Source organism: Schistocerca americana, chromosome 6 (assembly GCF_021461395.2).
Source record: "Schistocerca americana isolate TAMUIC-IGC-003095 chromosome 6, iqSchAmer2.1, whole genome shotgun sequence".
NCBI classification, from domain to species: Eukaryota; Metazoa; Arthropoda; class Insecta; order Orthoptera; family Acrididae; genus Schistocerca; species Schistocerca americana.
Window position 1 is genome coordinate 487,868,627 of NC_060124.1, and position 24,622 is coordinate 487,893,248.

General features: G+C 43.8%; 1 protein-coding gene across 1 annotated transcript in view; it reads left to right on the forward strand.

The window, feature by feature from the left end:
- LOC124620240 (MAP/microtubule affinity-regulating kinase 3-like) overlaps positions 1-24,622 on the forward strand; it is a 256,035-nt gene that overhangs the window by 230,701 nt on the left and 712 nt on the right. Inside the window, exon 6 of the mRNA XM_047146908.1 lies at positions 7,202-7,481. Within this exon, the coding sequence (XP_047002864.1) occupies positions 7,202-7,481 (280 nt within the window). The remainder of the gene's footprint in view (positions 1-7,201; positions 7,482-24,622) is intronic.

Consider the following 24,622-nt stretch of genomic DNA (forward strand, 5'->3'; position numbering starts at 1 on the left):
AGCGTCGGGCCATATTTGATTGATATTGCCTCTGAATAACTGTTCGACAGTTAGGGATAAGAATGGTGTCTTCGATTAGTACCACAGAAGAACAGGTGAATGTCCGTCACAACGTCATACTTCCCCCACCTGCCTGGGTCGTGACGCAGTGTACGCTTCGAGCAGCCGTTCTCGTGTGTGAAGGCGTATTCTGATACTACCATCGACCGGACGTAACAAGAAACGTTATTCGTCCTCCTAGACGAGACGTTTCCACTGATAAATAGTCCAACCTGGATGACCCCTTTACCCACTGCAGTAGTAAATAACGATGTCGTTGCATTGGCTTGGGAACGAGTAGAAGTCGCTGCTGCTGAGCCCTATGTTCAAGAATATGCGCTGAACGCTGGTTTCCGAAACACTTATGACTGCACCAGTATTACACTTTCCCGCCAGATCTGCGCAGATTGCCACCTGTCCTGCTGTAAAGAACGGACAAACCTCTGATCTGCACGTTCTGTGGTGCGGCATAGGAGTCGAATGGCTTCTCTCTCTCCCTCGGTTTCACCGTACTTGAATCACCTTCCATAGATGATCGCGACAGTAGCACGTGAGCAGTCGACCAGCTTCGCCGTTTCCAAGATGCTCCTGCCCAAGCACCAGACCATAACGATCTATCCTTTGTTCAGGTCGCTTATATCAGAGGATTTCCTTGCCCGTATTGTCACTAGAATGATTTGCCATTCGTCTCTGCTCCGAATTCCATCTTCGCCGCTTCCGAGATGCGTCTCCCGTGAGCCGGCCGCGGTGGCCGAGTGTTTCTAGATGATTAATTCCGGAACCGCCCTGCTACTACGGTCGCAGGTTCGAATCCTGCCTCGGGCATGGATGTGTGTGATGTCCTTAGGTTAATTAGGTTTAACTAGTTCTAAGTTCTAGGGGACTGATGACCTCAGGTATTGAGTCCCATAGTGCTTAGAGCCATTTGAACCATTTTCGTCTCCCTTGCATTGGACCATAATAATCTCTCCTTTGTAAAAGTCGCTCGACCCTACAATCGCTAGAATGATTCCTTAGTCGCGTCTGCGCCTCTTATGTAGTTTCGTTTCCACGTTACGTGCTCAGAACGTCACAATGCGGTACTCAGTCTCGCGGTGCGCGGTAGTCATAGTGTTCGGTCTCATCAGTATTAACTACTATGAACAGCTCTTCGATTCTTCTTGCTTCTGTCCAAGAACCATTTCGATGCGAATAAAGTGCTAATACGATATTCTACATTTATTAGCGAAACAGGTTGGTAAACCTGTACCCAAAGAAGAAGAACGAGGCGGCTGCTGTGACCGTGCGGTTCTAGGCGCTTTATTCCGGAACCGTGCTGCTGCTACGGTCGCAAGTTCGAATCCTGCCTCGGGCATGCATGTGTGTGATGTCCTTAAGTTAGTTAGGTTTAAATGGTTCTAAGTCTAGGGGACTGACGACCTCAGATACTAAGTAACATAATGCTTAGAGCCATTTGAACGATTTGAAGAAGAACGTTCCAAGTATCCGTGCAAGAAGTTTCCTCATTTGTCAGATGTGAGACAGAGAGAATGCGTGTTTGTTCGACCTGACATTTGAAAATTGGTATTAAGTTCCAACTTTGAATAAGTAAAATATGATGAATGGATTTCATTTAAGGCGTTTGTTACTAAATTCGAAGGTAAAAGGAGGGAGTGCATTATATCTGTGTTGTAGCATATGTGCTGGAAAAATTCAAGACGTTGGATTACATGACAAGTCTTAAGATGTAGTTTCTGAATAGCTGTCTTTATTTATTCCCTGAAACTACGGTTGATGTCAGTGACGTACAAGGTGAGCGCTCTATTAAGACCTGAAAGTAAAGGAAATCTGGTATACGGACCGTTCAAATACCAATATGATGGAAAACACGTGTTGGTCACTTTATCGATACGCACAAAAGGCAACTCTTCGATGATAAAGCTGTATTAGATCCCTTACTAGGTGATAAAAGGAAAATATAAGCCACAGAACATTTAACTTCTACGTAATTACTTGTCAATAAACCTTTGTTCACGTTAAAAAGATAAATTATATTTTTGTTCACTTTTCTATATTAGAACGAAGTGAAATAGTAACACAACTGTACGTGATACAAAGAGGTCGTATTGAGGTCCAACAGTAGCGAAAATCAACAAGTTCTCATATCTGGGCTACGACATTACTATACATCTCGTCGTCATGTTATTGCTACAAAAACTTCGATGTGTGTGTGTGTGTGGAATTGTCAAGAACTTTCGGAGTTGGGGATACAAGACATTTCTGAAACTCTACAAAGTTATGTTAATGCCAAACATGCTGTATAGAAAGGCTCTTGGAGTAAGACAGATAAGAAGAAAGCACAGAAAAGAGATTTCTCAGGAGGTTTTGCGTCACAAGACAAGAAGACAAGTGAGGCCATCAGAAAGGAACTCGAGATATAAGGGGCAGTCAAATGAAAACGAGCAGATGGGGAGAAAGAAAGTAAAATGTTTATTGTCTCAAAAGTAATCGCCATTACTGTTAACATATTTACACCGTTGTGAGACAAACGGTCAGTGTCTTCATGGAGGCATATTTGCGGTTGCCTGCGGTAACATGTTGTACTCAGACGTGCATCTCTTCATCCGAGGCAAATCGACGACCAAAATGTGGAAATCGCATGGGGAGACATTGGGACTGTGTGGAGAATGTGTATAGGCTAACCAGCGGCACTTCTGCAGCGTAGCCCTTACACATCCTCTACACAGTCTCTCTCTCTCCCCATGCGATTTCCATATTATTGCTTTCCTGAAGAAAGACATTCGTGGCCGTAGATTTGTTTCGGACGAAGAGGTGCACCCTTGGATACAGTCACGGTTCCATAGGCAAACACAAACATTATTTCAGGAAGACACTAACCGTTTTGTTTCGCAGTGGATAAATGTATTAACAACTATGACGATTGCTTGGCTCTGAGCACTATGGGACTTAACAGCTGTGGTCATCAGTCCCCTAGAACTTAGAACTACTTAAACCTAACTAACCTAAGGACATCACACACATCCATGCCCGAGGCAGGATTCGAACCTGCGACCTTAGCAGTCGCACGATTCCGGACTGCGCGCCTAGAAACGCGAGACCACCGCGGCTATGACGATTGCTTCTGAAATAATAATCAGTTTACGTAGTTTTTTCCACCTCTCTCATTTTAATTTGACTACCGCTCATATTTAACCGTAATGAAGAGATAATAAACTACAGAATGGAAAGGAAACAGTCATTTAGAAAAATGAATGACACAAGAATTTCAATGGTGTTCTGAAATACGTGCCGAAAATAGGAAAAAGAAAAGTATTCTTGCTTGTTTTATTTATCGACATCCAGACCTAACACATAAAGACAGGCACCATGTACTTTATCCACTTACACATATACTGCGTCGATGAAGGCAGGGAATATGATGTACATCGTAACATGCCATAATGAAACATAACATAATGGTTATGTAAGAAATATAATTTGGTGAGATTATTTTGACAGAAGTTCATCACTTTTTGATGTATGTTGCTGAGACTTTGTATCTTTGTCTCTCTAATGAAAAGTTGTATAGCCGTCTGTATTTGGTAATACCGTCCGTTGTTAATAATGTTATCACGTTCGTTGGTTGTTTGTTTTCTGGAGACACAACTTCCTACGTAGTCTTATGCTGTAGTTTGGAGAGGCCGAGCGGTTCTAGGCCTACAGGTTCGAATCCTGCCTCGGGCATGGATGTGTGTGATGTCCTTAGGTTAGTTAGATTTAAGTAGTTCTAAGTTCTAGGGGACTGATGACCTTAGAAGTTAAGTCCCATAGTGCTCAGAGCCATTTGAACCATTTTTTTGTAGTTTGGAGCCGCCGAAAAAAAATATGATTCAGATATTCTTGAGAACTGGAGTCACAGTAGAGACGCGGCACCATAATGCGTCAACACGGATGCTGGTGGTACCTCTCATGGTTGAGTCAAAGGACTGATGTTGTCACTTGGAATTTTTGCTGCAGTTATACTTTTCATAACATTGATGTTACATGAATTTAGGGACCACTGTTGTTTAATCTCTTTCTAGAGAGCTAGGTAATGGTGGAAGAGACGACTGGATCAAATCTTTCGAGGGTACAGCAAATCAAGGGTAGTTTAATCTTTGGTGTTATAACAGATACGTACGTCAACAATTCAGTTGAGGCAGCGACCACAGCGAGTGAGGTATGTCGACGCTGCGAGCAGAAATGCTGAGATTCAGTCCTCTGTAGCCCATGAATCGTAGAGTTTGCAGGGGAAGCAGCCAAGGAGCGGAATTTACCTTTTCTTGTCTTGGGTTAGAAAGGGGCTGAAACTCTCCCGATACCTTCTTGTTGTCAGTAACAGGTAGATTTTTCATCGAAATTCTTTTCTTCAACGTATTCCTTCGAATTCGATAGGTGATTGCACTAGTTTTGAAAGCCATGCCGTCCTCCATGCCATACTCATTCCGTAACTGAATGCCTCCCTTGCCATTAAATGTGCACACCATCGCTGTAAGGAAAAAATAATTTTATTGGTTCAAATGGCTCTGAGCTCTATGGGACTCAATTGCTGAGGTCATTAGTCCCCTAGAACTTAGAACTAGTTAAACCTAACTAACCTAAGGACATCACAAACATCCATGCCTGAGGCAGGATTCGAACCTGCGACCGTAGCGGTCTTGCGGTTCCAGACTGCAGCGCCTTTAACCGCACGGCCACTTCGGCCGGCAATAATTCTATTACATAATAATAATTATTATTATTTATGTTATCATTATTTATTAGGTAATTATTACATTTATTTTTAAAATTATTATTTAAGATGATTTATCATTTGTTACAGTACATTCAGTAGTTTTTCACATAAATAAAAGCCAAAACACAAGACCGAACGTGGTGGCACATGATTTGCACACTAGACTCGCAATGCGTAGGAAAACGGTTCAAACCCGCGTCCGACCATCCTGATTTAGGCTTTCCGTGATTTTTATAAATCGCTTCAGGCAAATGCCGCGATGGTTCCTTTGAAAGGGCACAACCGAGTTACTCCCCCCATCCTTCCCCAATCCGATGGGACCCGTGACCTAACTGTCTGGTCCCCTCCCTCAAATCAATCAATCAATCAAAAACGCATTAAACGAAATTAATTCGCGGCGGGTATATTGTTCAGTGACCAGCTAACGTGCCCGCATAAACGTTGTTCCCCAAAATCTGTTGTTAGTGGGCTCTCCCACAAAGCATTTGTAAACATGAGAATTTGTCACTGAGTACGAGGGTCACTCCAAAAGAAATCCACACTATTATTTCTAAGATCCATCTTTTGTTCTACATGTTTGAAAGTTTTACTGTGTGTAGATACACCCTTTAGGAACAATATTTTCATTTCTCCACATAATTTCCATCCCTCTCAACTGCCTTACGCCATCTTGGAACCAACGCCTGTGTACCCGCACGGTAAAATTCTGGACCAACCTGTTGGAGCCACTGTTTGGCAGCGTGCACAAGGGAGTCATCATCTTCAAATCTTGTTCCACGAAGAGAGTCTTTCAGTTTCCGAAAGAGATGATAGTCACATGGAGCCAGGTCAGGACTGTAATGCGGGTGTTTCAGTATTGTCCATCCGAGTTTTGTGATCGCTTCCATGGTTTTTTGACTGACATGTGGCCGTGCATTGTTGTGCAACAGCAAAACATCCTGCTTTTGCCGATGTGATCGAACACGACTCAGTCGAGCTTGAAGTTTCTTCAGTGTCGTCACATATGCATCAGAATTTATGGTGGTTTCACTTGGCATGATGTCCACAAGGAAGAGTCCTTCGGTATCGTAAAACACTGTAGCCATAACTTTTCCAGCAGAAGGTGTGGTTTTGAATTTTTTTTTCTTGAGAGAATTTGAATGATGCCACTCCACTGATAGCCTTTTCGTCTCTGGTTAAAAATGATGGAGCTGTGTTTCAAAACCTGTCACAATTCTTTCAAGAAATTCATCTCCACCATTCTCGTACTGTTCCAAACGTTCGCTGCATACCGTTTTTCTTGTTTCCTTGTGAGCCACTGTCAACATCCTGGGAACCCATCTGGCACAAACCTTTTTTATCGCCAACACTTTCAGTATTCTGCAAACACTTCCTTCCCCTATCCCAACGTAGCGTGACAATTCGTTCACTGTGATGCGTCTGTCAGCAGTCACCAATTCGTTAACTCTCTGCACATCGTCTGGAGTGTGTGCAGTGCGGGGCCTGCCGCTGCGAGGACAATCCTCAATATTGCCGTGCCCGATTTCATCACGTAACCTGCTTGCCCACCGACTAACTGTACTGCGATCGACAGCATCATCTCCATACACCTTGTTCAACCTCTTGTGGATGTTTCCCACTGTCTCGTTTTCACAGCACAAGAATTCTATGACAGCACGTTACTTCTGACAAATGTCAAGTGTAGCAGCCATCTTGTAGACATGCTGTGACGGCGCCACTCACGGGAACAGGTTGAATTAAGTTTGAAAACAAGCGGGAAGGATGTATCTACACACTGCAAAATTTCACACATGCAGAATGCAAACTGTATTTTTACAAAAATAGTGTGCATTTCTTTTGGAGTGACCCTCGTAACAACTCTTTTAACACAAGTAAGTTAGGGAAACATAACTTGTTAGGTCAATTTTTAATAATTACATGGAATGAAACTTGATGAGAATACTTCAAAAAAACACAGAAAACGGGACAGCGAGGTAACGCGAAATTTTGTCTCATTCAGATAACTACGAGCAACTGAGGGTTTTTTCGGTGACACCTGTACGACGTTTTCGTACCAGTGCCGCACTGCACGGACTCACAAATTCAAATGGCCGTTATGCTCTCACTAGCCAATACGCCCGCAGCCCTCTACTTTTATTGGTATTTGTATTCGGCTATGAAGGCTGCAACAGGATACAAGCGCATAGGATGGTGATGAGAAACTACACGCCCTCACTTTAGTTGCTCTTTGCTGGGAACCACCGCAGCTCGTAGTAGTTACACCTGGGTCGATCACTGCAGCACCAAAGTGGATTATCTACAGTTCTGGTGGAGACTAGCTGTATGCCACTGTGTGTAGACTGCCTATTTGTAACGATGCAGGAGACCTTGAGCAGCGGCATAATTTAGAGCGAGGCCGGGTCTCCGCAGGGACATCAAGTGCGAGAACCTGCTGATGGACGCCGAGATGAACGTGAAGCTGTCCGACTTCGGGTTCGCGCGGCGCTTCACGCCGCCGTCCAAGGACGGCCCCGGCAGCCCGCTCAGCGAGACCTTCTGCGGCAGCTACGCCTACGCCGCCCCCGAGATCCTCAAGGGCAGGCCCTACCGGCCCGACCTCAGCGACATCTGGTCCATGGGCGTCGTGCTCTACGCCATGGTCTTCGGGCGCCTGCCCTTCGACGACTCCAACTACACCAAGCTTCTCAAGGTGCGTGCATGGAGGAGCCCCCTAGCACTGTTCACACTAGGGATGCAGATAAGATACGGATATATCGAAATTTTACAAAAGCCATCGACATATACTAGCGATTCCCGTTGCCATGACAATATCGATACCAAAACAGCAATATCGAGTGCCGATATTTTTATTTTACATTTTTTTTCCTCAATTTTCGATAAATATTTGAAGTTATTGTTTTGAAATTGTAGTAGAACACAATTTTACATTCCCTGTGTGAAGGAATCTTACTATTTTTTGATGATTCATCATGTCCAGTCTTTCTCTTTGACTGTGTGAAGCAAGTGTAGACTATGAGAGAGAGAGAATGGAATAACAAGATTTTCGATGAAAAGAAATAGCACATTAGCTGCATTAAAAAACGATTTTTTAACGCAACTAGTGCGCTGTTTCTTCACATCCGCATTCTTCAAAAACAGCTGCTGAAAATGATGGACAGATAACTAGGTGACAAGAATGGCCTTTGCTGTGGGCGAAGACATGTGAGGGGAAATGCTGACTCGGCGTTAACAACAGAAACTACAACGTTTAGCTTCACCACGCAATTTTGATACTACAACTGCTAGGTCGCTGGTGTTGGTAGAAATGAAAAAACAGGGAAGTAGACAAGAAGTATTCTGGACAAATCCGATATGTGACGAAACCGAACGACGGACCCTTCGGACACCTTTCATTGAGCCACTTACATGCAGTTACCATTGTTGCCGAAGTAATTATCGCCAAACGTGAAAGAGCATTGTTTTCCTTTCAGTTCTAGATCTAAGGGGGACAGGCAGGCTGCTAGCTTATTGACGTGCAGAATATCTAATAATAAATCAATAATTAGATATACAGCTCTAAGATCAGTAGTATATTTACAACGCGCAGCTGATATTTTCATAGGCCAGTAGGTCGATATCTTTTCCTTCGATATATCGTTACTTTTCCTCGATATACGTAGAGATGTTAATATATTCTTTTAAACATCGACATATTGGATTACCGATATTTTTAAAAATATCAACAGTCCTAGTTCAAGCCTGAGCTACGGGAGTCCTCCAATGGGACATCCGATACAGTGTTGGGTATCGATAGCAATATACATTGCCTAAATCAATGCAGCACCCATAAAGACTGTCTTCAGTGGCACAGGGGTCAAATATCTGAAGACTGAAGAAACGTAGAGTTACAACGCGGAGTGGCACGCGGAGTGGCCGCGCTGTTTAAGGCGCCATGCCACGGATTGCGCGGCCGTTCCCGCCGGTGGTTCGACTCCTCCCTCGGGCACATGTGTGTGTGTGTTGTTCTTAGCATAATATAGTTTAAGTAGTGTGTAATTCTAGTGACCGATGACCTTAGTAGTTTGGTCCCTTAGGAAATCACACACGTTTGAACATTTGTACAACGCCTCTGAGACAGCACCTTGAGCTCCTGTTGCAGATACGGCGGGCGAGTACACTGTTCGTTTCTAAATTACTTTTATGACCTTCAAACAGGAACGACTCATTTCGTTACTGGCACAGTTTTTTAATTTCCTGCGTGTTGTGTGCTTACTAGGTACAGTATGGACATGGACTGTGACTGTCGTGAGCTGAGTTGGTCACCCTTCGCTCACAGCTCGAATGATATGAATTACCTCGAAGAAAAAGTTTTATTGACAAACAGCCAACATGGATTCAGCAAATATCGTTCTCTTGAAACACAACTAGCTCTTCATTCTCACGAAGTAATGAGTGACATCGGCTGTGGAATCAAACTGAGTCCGTATTTTTAGATTGCCAAAAGGCTTTCAACACCGTTCCTCACAAGCGCCTTCTAATCAAGTTGCTTGCCTATGGAATATCGCCTCTGTTGTCCGAATGGGCTCTTGATTTTCTGGCGGAAAGATCACAGTTCGAACTAAGTCACGCAAAGTCACCGAATAAAACAGAAGTGATATCTGACGTTCCCCAACGAAGATTTACGGGCTCTCTTCTATTCGTGATCTACATGCACAATTTAGGAGATAATCTGAACAGTACTCTTAGATTGTTTGCAACTGACGCTATCATTTACCGTCTTGTAAAGCCATTAGATGATCAAAACCAACTGCAAAATGATTTAGATCCACATGAGTACTAAATATAATCCGCTAAATTTCCGTTCCATGATAAATTACACAAATCTGAATGGTGTAAATTTAACTAAATACTTAGGGATTACAATTACGAATAACTTAAATTGAAATTATCAGATCAATTTATTGGCAGAACAGTTAGAAAATGTTACAGGTCTACTAAAGAGACTGCTTGCACTACACTTGTCCGCCCTCTTTTAGCGTATGACTTTACGGTGTGGGTTCCACAACGGATAGGATTGACGAAGAGAATAAGTCCAGATAAGGGCGGCACCCTTTGTGTTATTACTAAATAGGGGAGAGAGGGCCACTGATGTGATACCCACACTGGGGTGGCAATCATGAAAACAACGGCGTTTTTCGTTGTGACAGGATCTTCTCATAAAATATGAAACAGCAGCTTTCTCCTCAGAGTGTGAAATTATTTTGTTGGTGACCACCTACATATAGAGAAATGATCATCATCATAAAATTAGATATACCAGAGTTTGCACAGAAAGATTTAAGTGTTGGTTTTTTCCACGCGCTGTTCGAGAGTGAATCAATAGAGAGATACACAATGTGATCAAAAGTATGCGGTGACCCTACAAAACATACGTTTTCATATTACGTGCATTATGCTGCCACTTACTGCCAGGTATTCCATATCAGCGACCTCAGTAGTCATTAGACATCGTGAGACAGCAAACTGGGGCGCTCCGCGGAACTCACGGACTTCGAACGTGGTCAGGTGATTGGGTGTCTGTACGGGAGATTTCCAGACTCCTAAACATCCCTAGGTCCACTGTTTCCGAGCTGATAGTGAAGTGGAAACGTGAAGGGACATGTACAGCACAAAAGCGTATAGGCCGGTCTCGCCTGTTGACTGACAGAGACCGCCGATAGTTGAGAGGTTCGTAATGTGTAATAAGCCGACATCCGTCCAGACCGTCACACAAGAATTCGAGACCGCATCAGGATCCACTGCAAGTACTATGACAGTTAGGCAGGAGGAGAGAAAACTAGGATTTCATGGTCGAGCGGCTTATAAGCCATACATCACGCCGGTAAATGCCAAACGACGCCTCGCCTAGTGTAAAGAGTGTAAACATTGGACGATTGAACAGTGGAAAAACTTTGTGTGGAGTGACGAATCAAGGGTACACAATCTGGCGATCCGATGGCAGGGTGTGGGTGTGACGAATGGCCAGTGACCGTCATCAGCCGGCCGAAGTGGCCGTGCGGTTAAAGGCGCTGCAGTCTGGAACCGCAAGACCGCTACGGTCGCAGGTTCGAATCCTACCTCGGGCATGGATGTTTTTGATGTCCTTAGGATAGTTAGGTTTAACTAGTTCTAAGTTCTAGGGGACTAATGACCTCAGAAGTTGAGTCCCATAGTGCTCAGAGCCATTTGAACCATTTGACCGTCATCGGCCAGCGTGTGTAGTGCCAACAGTAAAATTTGGAGGAGATGGTGTTATGATGTGGTCGTGTTTTCATAGAAGGGTTTTGCACCCCTTGTTTTGCGTGGCACTATCACGGCACAGGTCTACACTGATGTTTTAAGCACCTTCTTGCTTCCCACTGTTGAAGAGCAATTTGAGGATGGCGATTGTATCTTACAACACGATCGAGCACCTGTTCATAATTCACGGCTTGTGGAGGAGTGATTACACGACAATAACATCCCTGTAACGGACTGGCCTGCACAGAGTCCAGACCTGAATCCTACAGAACACCTTTGGGATGTTTTGGAACGCCGACTTCGTCCCAGGCCTCACCGACCGACGTCGATACCTCTCCACAGTGCAGCACTCCATGAAAAATGGACTGCCATTCCCGAAGAAACCTTTCAGGACCTGATTGAAGGTATGCCTGCGAGAGTGGATGCTGTCACCAAGGCTAAGGGTGGGCCAACACCATACTGAATTCCAGCGTTACCGATGGAAGGCACCACGAACTTGTTAGTAATTTTCAGGCAGGAGTCCGGATACTTTTGATCACATAGTGAAGTTTGAAGGTGGTTCGATCAGCCCTCTGTCATGCACTTAATTCTGAATTGCAGACTAGTCATGTAGAGGCAGATACAGAATTTAGATGTAGTGTTTCATTTTGCACGGTCATCGGTGATGAGATGGTGTTCAGGAGAACTGTCTGTGCGCCCTCTGTTTCGACTCTATGGGCAGTAACTGAGAAGAACTTAGAGATGAACAGTGTTTGAAACATTCATTCTGGGGTACAACCATGCCTCACGATGAGAATGTACTCATGTTGAACTGCTCCAGCCGTTTGAATGCGGTCGCACTGTGGGCCCGCAAGGGCTGGATGGATGTATCGACGGATTGCTGGACATGTGGGGCACAATGTGTCGGTGGTGTGTCCCGGCTTTCAGCAGTGGTCTGGAACGTGCCTATATCTATAGGCAAGATTCTGGATGTCTGCGTAATACAGAAGCTAGTCTAGGCCGAAGTATTGTTCTAGTAGCGGTGGCCGACGGAAGATTATCCAGCAATGAAATCCGGTCATCTGCTGTGTTATCAGCGACCGTTGGGAACAGTCTTTTTCCAGCAGGACTAAGACTACTGGCGCCTCTGTCCAGGTTACTACTTATACAACGGCACCACCAGGCGCAGCTATTCTGGTATCCTGGAGTAGTCCAACGGAGAGCTGAATGACGCTTTGTTATCTTCAGTGGAATGATTACATTCTGTATGTAATTCATGGACATATACATGGAAGGCATACACCTGGTGAGGAGCCTACTCCGGAATGCATTATCCAAAGACACAAAAATCCTACCCTAGGCTTCACAGTGTCAGAACCATCAGTAACAAATCGTGGTCACGTTTGATGTTTCTGCAGCATAAAGTAACCTGTGCCCCCTACATTGCACAGGATGTTATCTCTGCGCACTGCCATTTCTTCGACAGGCAGATGACGTGCTTGCTCAGCAGGACAGGACACCTCAACGTACATCTGCTGCATCGCTACGTCCTCTTCCTGGTGAGTTAACAACTGACCTAGACAGCAAGGTCACCAGATCTCTCGCCAGTTGGACACATATCGGACATTATGTAAAGGGAACATAATCGTTATTCAAGGTCTGTAAGAACAAATGCTGTGTTGAAACAAAAGATGGGGTTACTCAGACGGGGGTGTTCTGTCTACTGACGCGACTCTTTGGGCACCCTGTACTGTTATACTGATGAGCTAAAACATTATGACCACCTGCTGAATAGTTTGTTTGTCCGTCTTTGGAACGAAATGCATCACTGATTCCGTGTATCGGGGATCCGACAGTTTGTTGGTAGGTTTGTCGAAGTATATGGCATTAGGTATCTACTCACGGGTCATGTAATTTGCGTAAATAATGGGCCGCTGATTTTCGCACGCGTGATGGGGCCCGATAGCGACGTAGATAGATTCCATAGGATTCATTTCAGGCAAATCTGGTGGCCGAGATATCAACAACGTGAATTCACTATAGTTCTCCATGAACCACTGTAGGATGGTTCTGGTCTGTGATATGGGCATTTATACAGCTGGAAGATGACATCGCTGTTGCGGAAGACATCAAGCATGATAGGATCCAAGTGGCTTGAGCGTGTCTTCGATTACTACCCCAGGTCTCATGCAAGTACAGGGGAATGTCTCCCACATCACAATATCGCTCCCAACAGTCTGCGTCCGTGACACGCAGCACTTTTCGAGCCGCCGTTCATCTCGACGACGGCTTTTGTGGAGACGACCATCGACCTAGTGTAGCAAAAATGTGATTCACCCGAAGAGCCGACGTGTTACCATTGATGGAGAGTCGAATCCTGATGGTACTTCACCCATTTCAATCCTAATTGACAATGTCGTTGGGTCAACATGTGAAGACGTAGGGCTGATCTGCTGTGGAGCTCTATGTTCAACAATGTACGACAGAACGGTGTGCTCCGAAACACTTATGCGTGCATAAGCATCGTGCTCTTTCGGCAGAGATGACAGAGATCATCATCTACCCTACTTTACAGAGCAGACAAGCCTCCGAACCCCATGTTCTGTGAAGAGTCGTGGGCGTCATATCATATAGCCCCTGGTGGTAGTTTCACTGTCCTTCTACACAACGTGATCAAAAGTATCTGGACACCTGGCTGAAAATGACTTACAATTTTCTGGTGCACGCCATCGGTAATGCTGGAATTCAATATCATGTTGGCCCACCCTTAGCCTTGATGACAGCTTCCACTCTCGCAGTCATACGTTCAGTCATGTTATTGAAGGTTTCTTGGGGAATGACAGCCCATTCTTCACGGAGTGCTGTACTGAGGAGAGGTATCGATGTCGGTCGGTGCGGCCTGGCACGAAGTCGGGGCTCCAAAACATCCCAAAGGTGTTCTGTAGGATGCAGGTCAGGACTCTGTGCAGGCCAGTCGATTATAGGGATGTTATTGTCGTGTAACCACTCCGCCACAGGCTGTGCATTATGAACAGGTGCTCGATCGTGTTGAAAGATACAATCGCCATCCTCAAATTGCTCTTCAACAGTGGGAAACAAGAAGGTGCTTAAAACATCAATGTAGGCCTGTGCTGTGATAGTGCCACGCAAAACAACAAGCGGTGCAAACCCCCTCCATGAAAAACACGACCACACCATAACACCACTGCCTCCGAATATTACTGTTGGCACTACACACGCTGGCACATGACGTTCACCGGGCATTCGAGATATCCACACCCTGCCACATTGTATACCGTGATTCCTCACCCCACTCAACGTTTTTCCACTGTTCAATCGTCCAATGTTTAAGCTTCTTACACCAAGCGAGGCGTCGTTTGGCATTTACCGGCGTGATGTATGGCTTATGAGCAGGCGCTCGACCGTGAGATCTAAGTTTTCTTACCTCCCGCCTTACTGTCATAGTACTTGCAGTGGATCCTGATGCAGTTTGGAATTCAGGTGTCTGCCTATTACACATTACGACCCTCTTCAACTGTCGGCGGACTTTGTCAGTTAACAGATTAGGTCGGCCTGTACGCTTCTGTACTGTACGTGTCCGTTCACGTTTCCACTTCACTCTCATATCGTAAACAGTGGACCTAGGGATGATTAGGAGTGTGGAAATCTCTCGAACAGACGTATGATACAACTGTCATCCAATCACCTGACCACGTTCGAAGTCAGTGAGTTCCGCGGAGTGCCCCATTCTGCTCTCTCACGATGTCTAATGACTACTGAGGTTGCTGAGATGGAGTACCTGGCAGTAGGTGGCAGCACAATGCACCAAATATGGAAAACGTATGTTTTTGGGGGTGTCCGCATACTTTTTGTCACATAGTGTACCTGTTTCAGCACGTGCATATTCGACCAGCTTCGCCCTTTTCGAGTTTCTCGTTCACAGGTTCTGCGTAATAATGATCTGCCCTTTGATAAAGTGGCTTGGATTCCGCCATTTACAGCCCATATCTTCGCTATGAAGATTCCCCATTCGTGTGTATTCCGCTTACATGGTTTTGTAACCGCGCCAAGTGAGCGCAACGCTACCAGGCGGCATCCAACGTCTCAATGGGCAGCGGTCGTAACGTTTTGGATATTCAGTGTATGTTTTTGTTTCATTTGATCTGAATTTTTTATCATACATTCCTACAACGATGAACTACCTGTCGCATCACTTGTCAATAAAATCACCTTCTCGTTGGTGGTGTTGCATTTTTTCCGGCAATGTTTAACACTGGAATAATTTCAGCCATTACGACAGTGTTGAAATGTACTGATTGTTCTTTTGTGTAAAAACTCCATTCTTCTGCACCTCCACAGCTGAATAATGTAGGTATTTAGTGATAACCCCACAGCTGTGTTCCAGTTTCGATTCTTACTCCAGAAGCCAAGGTGTAATTAGATGAATGACGAACACTAACTTCACTTAACGAAGGTTTATTCAGCACTTGCACATACAAGAGCGCGGAGCGAACTGCTTTCGGCCAGAACACAAACGATATATAAACAGTTACAGAACATTCCAGCACAATGATTCTTGGCATTTGTAAATACTTCTAGAATGTACTCGAACCGAGTATAGAAATTAAAATTTTACAGTTACCCTCCATGCAACAGTCTAGCACCATACCCGCTGCACCACGGTGAATGTGCTACGGAAGTTCTTTTTGCAGCAGCAAATGAATGTCTTCACGTAACTAAAGAGCATGAAGAAGTCAGGATCCCTGCAGGCACTGTTTGCTGGCGTGTGTCAGGCGGTCAGCGAAGTCGTTTCAGTGTCCTCGTCGTGTTCTAGCCCTTGTAGCCTTGTAGGGTTATGTGTGGCGTTTAGACATTTTCGAATCATGACAACGCACATTACTGTCATTTTGTGGGAATCAGTTAAGAAAACTGTAGATGAGTTTTCGGTCACTTGAAGTTGTTCGTTTAGAACGAAACCATTTGTGTCACAATAAACATCCCTGAGATATGGCTTTGGAGCTTTTTATTAACATTTACGTCTTTATATATCTTTGAGTTTTTTTAAGTGCTTATTTATGATAAAAGATGAAATATAGAAAGTGCAGTATGTTTTCGTGGACCAAATTGCGTACAAGGTGATATGAAAACGCGTGTGGTAAAATATAAATACAAACAAAAATAAATCGTTTGATACAAATGTATTCATGCCATTGTTAAAAGCATTTATAAGACAAAAGTTCTCATATTAGCATGAAAGGCAAAATATGGTATTAATGCTATATTTTCATGAACCAATCCGAGAATAATATCAAGTGCAGCCGTAAGCAGTAAAGGAAAAAAATATTCCAACAGTCATGACATCAACCAAAACAAATCACTTACTTGTGACAGCTACGAAATGCTATAATTACCTTTGAACTGATCTGGAGTGTGACCGTTAGTGAGGAAGGTATTTCTCTGCAAATGCATGATTGTTCCTAACCAACAAGTACCCCATATGCTGAGCTATCTTATACATCAGAGAGTCCTTATCTGATTGTTTACGTTGGTGTTCAAAAAAATTGATCAAATGGCTCTGAGCACTATGGGACTTAACATCTTTGGTCGTCAGTCCCCTAGAACTTAGAACTATGTAAACGTAACTAACCGAAGGACACCACACACATCCATGCCCGAGGCAGGATTCGAACCTGCGACCGTAGCGGTCACTCGGTTCCAGACTGAAGCGCCTAGAACCGCACGGCCACACCGGCCGGCTACGTTGGTGTTCCTGTTCATGTAGTGCATTTTGAGAGTCCACAGTACCACAGTCTTCAGACTAATTTCTGTGAGGTATACTATAGCGTCACTGAAATTTCTGTGAATTCTGCTGACGTAAGCATCTGCCGATGCGTTGACTCTGTACGCACGGCACGTGCCCGTATCGTCTTCGTCTGTACATAGTAATGCATCAGTAGCTGACTATACGAGGTACTGCTACACGCTGTTATCACACAACCTCTTACAGTACATTCATAAGGATTACGAATGATCTAACTACTCAGTTTTGGAAATTCTGCGCAAGGGGGAACGGAACAATGAATAAGGACAATTAAACATGAAAGATGAATAGGATGGGTCTGACACACTGACTCCAGAAGGCACTAGAATAAAAGCAACAGGTTCAGCAAACATGACTACGATTGTAGCTAGCAGACGCTTGGACAGTTACAGATGAGCAGGTTTTCAAGATAGCGCCAGATAATTTTTGCCTAGATTGAAGGTGGGAACACTAAGACATGGAGATATTTCAGCGAACTGTACTTGTGTGATACAATACACTGTTCTGCAAAACGTAAGGATGAGATAGATAAGCTATCTCAGCGTATTAATTATTCGGTAGAAATAAATGAAAACGCGGGAGCATGTTGCCGGAAGTCTCCCAGTCGAGCAAAGAACGTTGGACGTCAAGTGGCGTGAAGTCAGCGTTACTTATAGCGTAAATGGGGCCGACCATGCAAAGCGAGGCAGTTGAAGGAACGGGAGAAGACTGTGTCTGTTGATAGGCCAGCAGTTACGATGCTCTGTGGTGGTGTTCTTCATTACAACTTGGCCTAGAGACAACATTTGAATGACATCAGACGTGGCATAATCATCGGGAAACTAGAAGAAGGACGAAGTGTGACGATTGTTGTTATGACCAGACAAAATTACAATCGTCCGGCCTCAACCGTGAATTCTTTGCTCGCTCTGAGAGACAGCTCATCGAACAACAGCAAATGAAATGTAAGTTCACTTTATTTCGCGAATGATTTACTTAACTTGGTACAGTCCTTTGCTGCAGGAGTGCTTGATAATTTACAAGTGTCATTGACTATTAAAATATCACTTGATGAACTAATTAACAAACTTTTCTCTGGAAATACAATGTTCATCATTTATAAAAGTACATTTCCATCTAAAACTTGAATAACACTTCAGTCCCACGCGGCGATGTTGACTGCTTCAGCTGAGGTCACGAACTGGGGCTGAGTGCTTTCATGCTCGGCTCTGTAATGACCTCTGCGCGAGGACATTACTGTGCTGAGACAGATGGCGTGTCTCCTTCAGCTTCTCCCGTTCGTCTTTTGGATTGCAGCCAGATCTCACCATCGATGTGCACCGTCGACTTTGCTGCGGCACTGCTATCTCTGGACCGTATCACAACTGCAGGCCAGGAGTCTGGTGTTGCTCATAGCATTGTTTCACGTGCATGGGGAGCGTTCTGAACCACAAGCACCACTGCCGGAAAGAGAGGAAGTTGTCGATTACGGTCAACTACAGCAAACAGATGACCGATATACGGCACAACAGACAAGAAGGGGCGCACGACAAACATTGGTTGGAACCGTATTTAACAGGACTGGAACGCATACAGTCGCAAGCTCCAGTGGCACTGTGCTTGTATAGGGTAGTGGTTTTCCCAGCGACCTATCTGTTGTGTTCCCTTGACAACCGCCCAACGGTGGCACTATTTGCAACAGTGCAAAGAGCATAGCAACTGGACCAACAAACAGTGGGGTCGCATGTTCATCTCGGATGAGGGCAGAATCATCCTCTGTAGTGATTTTGGGCCCTCATATGGCAAAAGGTGGAACATGAAATGCACCAAGGGACATTGTCGAATATGACCGTTTCGCTGGTCCCAGAGACATAGTGTAAGGAGGCCTTATCTTGCATGGGCGTACTGACCTCCACATCTTTTCACACGTTACACTCACCGCTCAACGTTATTGTGACGTTGTGCTACTTCTCCAATTGCGTCTTTTCAAGGACACATTCGACCATGGCTTCATTAATTTTTGTGGATGACAATGCGCGTCCGATTCGAATAGCGCAGATGAAGGTGCTCTTGTAATGAGAGGATATTCGGTGAATGGACTGGTGTGCCCCTGTTTACCACTTACATCCCATCCAGCAGCTGTGCGATGCGTGGGGAGACGCATTGCAGTGACTCCACATCCACCAACGACCATCCACAAGAACTCCCCATCAACCTTGTGACCAAGCAGAGCATGCATTGTTGTCCGTGGTGATCACACATCCTATTAAGAAAAGTGTCTCGACTATTGTTATGTCTAGGGGACCATCATAAACAGCGGTGTCTTTACACTAATTATTGTCTTTCAATAAAGGTGTAATTTCTGTTCGTCTCATTGTGTATTTCTTTCAGTTACCGTCTGTAATCGACCTCAGTGGTTCTTTCTATGTATGGTCCAAGTTTCATCGATCTGTGTTACACGGTAGTGACACATCATGCGGAAATCGCTTTCATCCTTAAATTTTGCACACCAGTATTTTACAGGGTGGTACACTGATAGTGACCGGGCCAAATATCTCACGAAATAAGCATCAACCGAAAAAACTACAAAGAACGAAACTCGTCTAGCTTGATGGGGGAAATCAGATGGCACTGTGGTTGACCCGCTAGATGGCGGTGCCATAAGTCAAACGGATATCAACTGCGTTTTTTTTTTAATAGGAACTCCCATTTTTATTACATATTCGTGGTGTACGTAAGGAAATATGAATGTTTTAGTTGGACCACTTTTTTCGCTTTGTGATAGATGGCACTGTAATAGTCACAAACGTATAAGTACGTGGTACCACAGTGTGGACGGTATTTGCTTCGTGATACATTACCCGTGTTAAAATGGACCGTTTACCAATTGCGGAAAAGGTCGATATCGTGTTGATGTACGGCTGGTGTGATCAAAATGCCCAACGGGCGTGTGCTATGTATGCTGCTCGGTATCCAGGACGACATCACCCAAATGTCCAGACCGTTCGCCGGATAGTTACCTTATTTAAGGAAACAGGAAGTGTTCAGCCACATGTGAAACATCAACCAGCGACCTGCAACAAATGATGATGCTCAAGTATGTGTTTTAGCTGCTGTCGCGGCTAATCCGCACATCAGTAGCAGACAAATTGCGCGAGAATCGGGAATCTCAAAAACGTCGGTGTTAAAAATGCTACATCAACATCGGTTGCACCCGTACCATATTTCTATGCACCAGGAATTGCATGGCGACAACTTTGAACGTCGTGTACAGTTCTGCCACTGGGCACAAGAGAAATTACAGGACGATGACAGATTTTTTGCACGCGTTCTATTTGTCGACGGAGCGTCACTCACCAACAGCGGTAACGTAAATCGGCATAATATGCACTGTTGGGCAACGGAAAACCCACGAGGGCTGCGACAAGTGGAACATGAGCGACCTTGGCGGGTTAATGTATGGTGTGGCATTATTGGAGGAAGGGTAATTGGCCCCCATTTTATCGATGGCAATCGAAATGGTGCAATGTATGCTGATTTCCTAAGTAATGTTCTACCTATGTTACTACGTTTCACTACATGACAGAATGGCGATGTAAATCCAACATGATGGATGTCCGGCACATAGCTCGCGTGCGGTTGAAGCGGTATTGAATAGCATATTTCATGACAGGTGGATTGGTCGTCGAAGCACGATACCATGGCCCGCACGTTCACCGGATCTGACGTCCCCGGATTGGGAAAGTCGAAGGATATTTGCTGTCGTGATCCACCGACAACGCCTGACAATATGCGTCAGCGCATTGTCAATGCTTGTGCGAACATTACGGAAGGCGAACTACTCGCTGCTGAGAGGAATGTCGTTACACGTATTGCCAAATGCATGGAGGTTGATGGACATCATTTTGAGCATTTATTGCATTAATGTGGTATTTACAGGTTGAGCTTGATGGACATCATTTTGAGCATTTATTGCATTAATGTGGTATTTACAGCTAATCACGCTGTAACAGCATGCGTTCTCAGAAATGATAAGTTCACAAAGGTATATGCATCACATTGGAACAACGGAAATAAAATGCTCAAACGTACCTACGTTCTGTATTTTAATTTAAAAAACCTACCTGTTACCAACTGTTGGTCTAAAATTGTGAGCCATATGTTTGTGACTATTACAGCGCCATCTATCACAAAGCGAAAGACGTGGTCCAACTAAAACATTCATATTTCCTTACGTACTACACGAATATGTAATAATAAATGGGGATTCCTATTTAAATAAACACAGTTGATATCCGTTTGACCTATGGCAGCGCCATCTAGCGGGCCAACCATAGCGCCATCTGGTTTTCCCCTTCAAGCTAGACAAGTTTCGTTCTTTGTAGTTTTTTTGCTTATTTCGTGAGATATTTGGCCTGGTCACGATCAATGGACCACCCTGTATACCGACATTACTCGAAATTTTTGTTTAGTATTTATAAAGTTAAGAATAATGTCAGGTTAAGAAACGTCACTGTATAAACTTTAGTTAGGTCTCAAGGTACCGATATTTCAGACATGCTGCCCCAAGGATTCAGCAGGAGAAAGGGTCAGAGGTTTTTGTGCTATGGCTGTAAGAACATCGGACACCTTTCATTGGTATCGAGTGCAGTTTGACAGAGTGCAGTGTCGGGACATGATCCTCCTACCTATTGCCGAGACCATCCGCCAGCATTTCGGCTTTCAAGACGACAGCGCTTAGGCACATCGCGTCCACGTCATGAGTACCTCCATCCATGAGAAATCAGGCCACTGTCAACCGAGTGGAATGGCCTGCGGTATCTGTTGGAATGAACTTAAATGCGCGTGCTTCGAACCAGTTGTAACTTGTATTGCGTGGACGCAGGAAGTCCCCCACTCCCTCTCCCTTCCCCACACACATTCGATGACCTCTCGGAAGAACTACTATGAAATCGTGGGACAGGCGTGAACCGCATCTTCTGCCCACATTGTGCACAGCATGCCAATGAGGACCCAAACAAGTTGCAATGCACATGGCATTAAACGCTATTCAGTAGCAGAAATGCAAATGTGTGCCGGGTCAAGACGGTTTATTTATTATTGTTATTGTTTTGTTATTTACTTTGCAGTAAAATTAATTGTTTTCATCTTCGTACTGACCAACTAGGATCACTTCCTCTCCTTCAGCTGTTGTTTCCTATTTTTCCAGTTCTGCTTCATCTCCTCTTCATGATGTATTTTTCTTTCTTTTTTCCATATTGTACTCCATTACTTCTTTATTCTTCTTTGAAATCCTTCTAAATTTAGTATTTTATTCTTAAAAAGGTTTCTTTCCGTAATTTCCGATTCTTTGGTGTTGTTTCTTTCAAGTTCTTTCTTATTTCTGTAATCCATGTTGATTTCTTTTCGCAGAAGTAGAATATTAATTTGTTTCATTAGCCTGCTGTAACTTATGCATTGGCGATGTGAAAAGAAGGTTAATCTTTGCTGTGCCATTACTTCTGATATTTTCTCTATATTTTCGTACATCTCCTCGTTATTTCATATTTTGCAAACATCAGTAGTTTGTATTGCACGAATTGTTTTTTAGTTAATCTTTTATGTTGCTCTATTCTGTTCACTATGTTTTTGATCGTTAAGCATTCACATAGAGATAAACATCCTGGTATTACTGCAGTGGCATAATATTTTAGCTCTGTTTCTCTAGATATGTATTTCATATTGTAGATTTTTTTGGGCAAACCAAATACCTTTTGCACTTTGTTAACCCTTATATCTATTGCAAGTTTTTAAAGTCCTTCCTGATGTATAATTTCTTCAAGATATTTGAATTTACTAACTCGCTCTATTTTGGCTATTTGTGTTTATATCTATTTTGGTGCGTTTTCTAAAATTCGTTATGAATTTTGCTTTTGGTTCTTTTCTTCAGCTGAAATCATGAAACCTATATCCTGTTTTTCCAGTATATTTATGTGTGTTACTGCTTGTGTCGTATTTTGTGAAAGTATTGCAAAGTAGTCTGCAAAGACTAGGCAGTTAATTTGAATTCGATTTCTTTCCCTTCCCAGAATTATTGATTCTAACTAGCTGAACACCCAGGATTGCCGGGGTTTGTGTATATTCCAATCTTTCACCTCTCTCTGTGCATCTTTTCCTGCCCCCTCTCTTTTTATCTCCTCCTCTCCTCTCTCTGTCCATCTCCTCCTCTTTCCTGTTTCTGTCCAGCATCTATTCTCTCCTCTATCTGCCCATTTCCTTCTCCCCTCTTTCTATTCATCTCCTCTCTGTCTAGTTCCTCCTCCCCCTCTCTCCCCGTCACTTTCGCTCCTCCTCTCTTTTCATCTCCTAATCTTTCTTTTGTCTGTTCATCTCCTCTTCTCCCCTCTCTGTGTCCGTCTCCTCATTCTCCCTTTCTGTCGATTTCCCCCTCACATTCTTTCTTTCCATCTCCTCCTTCCTCTATCGGCGTCCATTTCCTGCTTTCCTCTCTCTGTCTGTCTGCATCCTCCTACTCCCTTTCACCATGTTATCATCCCCACCCTAATATGATGTTGCTGGTTCTTACCCTCACACTATTTCTCTACAGATAGTAACTGCTATGTGTATCAAGTTTGGTTGAAATGGAAGTTTGGATGAAATGGGCCCAGGAAAATTGGGAGGAGCTTTTCACCTGTGGTTTTGCCTATGTACGCCCATGTCACATATATTTCACTTACATTTACCATATTTCACACATATTTCTAAACATATGTCACCTATATCTCCAGCGAATCACGTGCTGCACTTCCGTTTTCACGCAGTTCAACGTTCATGACAATTAAAACGTCATGCATGATGAACGACAGTTTTACTTCATGAACAGCAAAAATCTAGTAGCCGACAAGCTTTTATCCTTTTATCTTTCTTTGGTGGGCGTCAGTGAGAAAAAGTATCTTAAAGGTTTGAAATTACGTGTAAAGTTTGTTGCAAATCACTAAGTGCTGTCGTTATCAGATGCTGGGTGAGTCGGGCTATTTGCTCGTCTTGAGCTACTCTTCTTTTCCAATCATACCCCAGCCCCGTTGAGAGGTATGTGGTTCTTAACCCCATAGTAGTTATTTACTCACACTAAGCGATATGTGGATCAAGTTTGGTTGAAATCCGTTCAGTCTTTTAGGAGATATGGAACATACATACATCCACTTTTATTATACGCCATGAAATTCTGACTTCTTAGGTGCAGAATCGAGATTCTGACAGTTTTTTTTTCTAAAATGCAGCTAAACAGTATAGCAACAGGCCGTCCCCTTGTCTAATGTCATTGTTGCGTTTCAGATATTTAACTTCACTTACGGTTTTTGTAACAGTTTCACGAATTATGTTTTTTACATCACATTCTCCAATGAGTTTATTTATTGTTCTTATACCTACCAAATCAAATGCTTTCTTGAGATCAATAAACGTTGATATTATAGCTTACTGGTTGACACTCTGTGGCGAATTGTTGATTTTAAGTAAAAAATGTGTTGTGTCCAAGACTTTCCATTTCGAATATCACCCTGTCATTTTCCTAGTTGTCAGTCTAAAGTTTTTCCAGAGAAATTTTTGGAAAACAGCTACTGATTTTCGAAACTTTATTATAAAATCAGACTATATCGCCAATATCAACATTTGTTGGTGACTGGCCTCAGGTCAAAGGTCGACCGTCTTCGGACCATACTCCAAAATTGACGTGTGGAGGCTGCTGAGCAGTTGACAGCATCTGGGGGACTACGCCAGTTCTTGCTATTTGGATCGGTCTCCACACATCAACT